Source organism: Nicotiana tabacum, chromosome 10 (assembly GCF_000715075.1).
Source record: "Nicotiana tabacum cultivar K326 chromosome 10, ASM71507v2, whole genome shotgun sequence".
Taxonomy (NCBI): Eukaryota; Viridiplantae; Streptophyta; class Magnoliopsida; order Solanales; family Solanaceae; genus Nicotiana; species Nicotiana tabacum.
In genome coordinates, this window is record NC_134089.1 from 127,885,118 (window position 1) to 127,890,042 (window position 4,925).

Below are 4,925 nucleotides of genomic sequence, written 5' to 3' on the forward strand. Positions count from 1 at the left end.
CTCGTTAGCCATTTATTAAAGGTGGTTAAACTCAATGCAGCCATAATTTTTCATTTGAAAGAGTTAGGGCAGTAAATTATGGGAAACAGGGAAATGTTAGTTCCATTTAATTCAAAAAACATATCAAACCTAAGAAAAATTACTGATGGTGTAAAAATTCTTACTGTATATATAACTTAAATTCTTCTCGATTTAAACTTATATACAATGTCAATTATAAACCCTCCTTGTTTTTACTTCCCCTTTTAGATTAAGTACACGGCAAAGGGATGCTAGTTAGTGAAAAGTTAATTATTCAGAGTAACAAATAGTATATAGTTCTATTACACATTACACTGTGTAATAGATGATCCGATGCTTTAACTGATAAAAATACAAAAGTTCAATGCGCCAATGGAGGAAAAAAGCTGTTAGAAATCACCATCAAGTTTCAATGAGGGTGGGTCTATATTGTTCTATTGGGACCATCATAGTTCCATTTATTCATCACTCTTTTAAATTTAACACCCTTAACATAAATTTGCTTTGTAATGAAAAGAGTTTATAAGATTACTAGCTTTTACAAAGATAAAACTAATCATACAATTCTAATCAAACCACGCTTTCATGTAGTTTTCTATAACTATTTCTCATGAGAATGTTGGATCAAGTTTGAATAAGTTTTTCAGGCTCCATTAAATTTTACTATAGGACAACACATACTCCATATATGAGTGTCTTTCCTTTTTTTTACCTAAAACCTTTAATGGATCTTCACACAAACAGCTTTTGTATCTAGAATAAATAGATTATACACTGTTTATATACACATGCAAATATAAGCCTATCTGCCTATCTGCGTACACACTACCTTCCACAAACCTACTATACGGGATAGATTACACTGTGTATGTTGTTGTAGTATTTTGTATACTCAAACTACACATATATTATACATCCGTTATCTATTTTATATTTAAACATTGGGTAAGTGACTATTTAAGTTAATTCTTTTTAAATTAAAATAGTCTCAAGAAAGAAATGGAATAATACTGATAGAAGCATATGCAAAATAAAGTAGGAGGCGACGTGCTGTGACTGTGCAAATCAGTACTACCATGAGAAGCCAAAAAAGATAAGTCATTCTCCCTAAAACCAAATGTTCCATTCATTTCATTTGCATCCTTTTTTTTCCTTCGTTCTTTTTCCTTTTCCTTCGCTTGTCTCAAAAAATACCCTTGTTAAGCTAACCCTAGCTAAGTCGGCTAACTTAGATACCTACTATTGCAATACAATTCCACAAAAAAGCAATATTTAGGTTTCCTTTTTATTTATTGTTTGAACAGTTTCTTTTCCTAAAGATTGTGTGACAATCTTGTTTTGTTTTTGAGATTTGGAGGTTGAACAAAGAAGTTTCATTGGGCTATGGGATTTGTAGCGTACCTTGTCAGTGTTTCTCGGGATCAGCATCATCTGAAAACAGCAGCAGTAATATTATTGCAGAAGTAGCAGGTTAATTCTCAGATCTTATAAAGTGGTCTATTCTTACAAATTAAGACAGCAGAGGGAAAAAAAAAGTGTCTGAATATGCAAAGAATTGTGAAGTAAGATTGATAATGAAGAGAGCAACAGGAGGAGAGATAGTGCAAGTAGAAGGAGGCCATATTCTCCGGTCCACTGGTAAAAAAGACCGCCACAGCAAAGTTTATACTGCAAAAGGACCTAGAGACCGAAGAGTCCGTTTATCTGCTCACACTGCTATTCAATTCTACGACGTTCAAGACCGATTAGGCTATGACCGACCTAGTAAGGCGGTCGATTGGCTTATCAAGAAGGCGAAAAACGCCATTGATAAGTTAGATGAGTTGCCTCCTTGGAACCCCAGAATTGATGCAGCTGATGGGAGCTCAAGTGGTAATAATATCGTTTTGGAACAACAACAGCAACAAAACCAACAACAAGAGTTTCAGCTTCAAAGACAATTAGAAGAAAATAACCCAAGTGGTAATAATTCTTCTAATTCATATATGATGCAAACGCATACTGGAGGAGAAACACAGTCGCTTGGTGATACTATGAAATCATTTTTTCCAATGAATTCAGGGACTTCATTAATGAATTTCCAAAACTATCCACATGAGATAATGCCAAGATCAGCTTCATTTCAGAGTGAAGATCTTGGCTTATCTCTTCATAGTACTACTTTTCATGACCAGAATTCTAACCATAGGGCTTCTTCTAGTCATGACCACCAAACAATTTTCTCAAGTCAAAATTTTGAAACAAATTATTCAAGAATGGCAGGTTGGATATTACCCCATCATCAGCAAACATTGTACTCCCAACAACCACAAGGTGCTGTATTTCCTCAAAGGGAACCCCTTCAGTCCAATTTTTCACAGTTGATTCATGCTTGGGAAGAGCGGCCGCCAATGAATCATGTCCATCATCAAGCAGAAATTTCCAATAGACATTTCATTTCAGATTTCCAAATTCCAGCTAGGATTCATGGTGAACATGAGGAGCCTTCCTCTGCTTCTCCCAATTCTCACTATTGATTGTTGATTAAAAGGTTGGTTCCATTTATTAGGGTATTCAGCCCAAAAACCATAATATAGTTCTGTTTAACTACTCAGTTGAATTGCGACCATTAATCTCATTTAAATGCTTAAGTTGTTAGATTGTGCACACTTTTAATTAATAGTATTTAATTATATTATTTCATGTCTCAATATATATTGAATTGTGTGATAATCTCATCTTAAAGATTAAATTTTCAAATAGAGATGATACACTATTAAGTGTTTAATTACATTATGTCTCAATAGTTCCTAGCTTGAATATTCTTGAGTTCATTTGTTCATTATGCTTTCTCAGGTTGATTGGATATATTGACATCATCGAAGAACAAATGTGCATTATTTGGAGGAGAACATGGTAAGAGTTTCAAAGAGATGTAACTGTATTTCTTATCGTAGTTTTTGTGGATTTAGTCAATTACGTTAGGGTGCTGAAGTCTTGTTTTGATTGCAAATCTTCCGCCTATTTTGTTTGAATTGTTTGAGTGATATTATTGGAAACTTAAATTGCTAGTAGACTCAGTTCTTCAGAGCCTGCTAGATAAAATATTTTTTGTTCTGTGATTTAGAATTCGCCTGTCTTTGCATATTAATTTGTCTTAAGGATTTATAGAATATAGTGGGATGTCTTTATTCTTGTCGTCTTTCTTCATGCCTTTATTCTCTGTTTGTTTCTCGAGTTTGGACTTTAATTTGGCTACTAATTATCACTCTTTAAATAGTAAAAATATTTAGATTGTGTTTTGCTGAAGTTCCATGCGTGGCATCGTGTTCTAACTTCCACTATCTTAAGTTAAAAAGACAAACATTTGAAAAATCCAAGTCAAAACACGAAGTTGGTAAAACTCAACATAACTAACTCAAATGTGACTATGCCAAATTTAAAAACTAAAGATATCATACAGATAACAATGCTATAGATTTTTCATGTTTTCACTCTCACAACAAATAAGTGATGCAGCGCAAGCGAATTCACTAGTATATTCACTTTAAAAATCTAGGCGTCACTTAAAAAACTAGGTTACATATATAAGACCATCCTCAAGGTTTTGATTGGATTGAATTGTCTGATTCCTTTCACAGATAAACTGTTAATTTTAGCAAGAAACATTAGTGCGTATGTTCCTTAAGAAAACTCAGACAGTATGAATTTATCATTCATTGTGTAGCATTTACTCGTGATTTTTCCAATCTTTAATATTCTGAGGCAATAGTACTGATGATTCAATTTTCGCAGTGGTACGTCAAAACTTTATGCAATGGCACATGTTTGATTTAATTACTAGCACTGTTTCTATAAAAGGTAGTAGTAGTAGTAGTCAAGGTAACACCTAACAAACTTAAAATGGGATTAAAACTGTCGTGCGGCGCGGCTACTAGGCAGATTTGAGTACAACCTAACTTGTATTGTGTTAAATCTTAATTTTCCTCAAACTAGACGGAGTACTAGGCTAAGGAACTACCACAAATGTTTTGCAACTTTTTCTACGTATACGTGTTTTACTTTCTAATCACGTAACACTAACATATTCTTAAATGTTGAAATACTCTAGTTATCATGATGCCTATATGCAGAAAAATTTATTGATGTAAAAGTATATATAATACATAATTTCCCCAACTTTGGCCGAATGTTCTCCTATACACCTAAAATTTGCCTGTGATAATGATGAAAAGAATTTTTTTTTCCTTTTTCTGATCTCCTTTTCCGAACTCAGTTAAAGGAAGCAATGGTTTGGACCAACAATTTCTGATTTTCTCCCTCCATTTAGTCGACGGCGCCCATATTCATATACAAAGAGTAGAAGATGGTGGAGAAATTAGTAAAAAAGACAGCAAAAATATCACATTTTACAAAAAACAAAGATTAAAAAAATATATAACGTGGAAAAATAGGTGTTGTGTGCAAGTTGCACGGCCAGCTTTGCTCGAGGTGGTCTCTTGGCATGATAAATAATAAATCCACTTCATGCAAGTCTAAGGGGTAATAAAACTCTTGCAAAGTTGAAGCGTGTAGTTTTAAAATCGGGAAAAATTGGAGAGGTATCCAAGGACACAATTGGTTAGTTGTTATCGGGAAAAACTAGGGGTGTTCAAAATCAAATCGAAATCGACCGGCCAAATATGTAATTTGCCCATTGCTATTTACTTAATCCGGCCCATTTGACAAGGACTACCAAAAATCCTTTGAGTTACAAGCCACTTCAATAAAGATAAAAGGGAATCTTACGAAAATGTCCCAAATAAGTCCTAACTTACCAACCTTTAGCCATTAATTATAGACTTACTAAAGCTAGCCAAGTACATACAAAAATCGAAAATCCAAATAAGTAAGGATTCTTTCTCTTCTTGAATCACAAGCAAATA

General features: G+C 33.7%; 1 protein-coding gene across 2 annotated transcripts; it reads left to right on the forward strand.

Annotated features, from left to right (window-relative positions):
• Positions 1-1,050: 1,050 nt before the first annotated feature.
• LOC107773826 (transcription factor TCP4-like) lies at positions 1,051-3,171 on the forward strand. 2 transcript variants are annotated; one of them, XM_016593249.2, is made up of 3 exons: positions 1,051-1,983; positions 2,284-2,551; positions 2,857-3,171. In XM_016593249.2, exons 1-2 carry the CDS (start codon positions 1,596-1,598, stop codon positions 2,535-2,537), a joined length of 642 nt encoding a protein of 213 aa, XP_016448735.1. In that variant the 5' UTR covers positions 1,051-1,595; the 3' UTR covers positions 2,538-2,551; positions 2,857-3,171. The 2 variants fall into 2 exon arrangements, with proteins under 2 accessions (XP_016448735.1, XP_016448734.1); XM_016593248.2 differs by having other exon boundaries at positions 1,052-2,551; positions 2,857-3,126.
• Positions 3,172-4,925: the final 1,754 nt, after the last annotated feature.

Bases quoted from the DNA above. Each gene is read 5' to 3' on its own strand.
- LOC107773826 (XM_016593248.2), top strand. From the start codon at position 1,596: ATGAAGAGAGCAACAGGAGGAGAGATAGTGCAAGTAGAAGGAGGCCAT.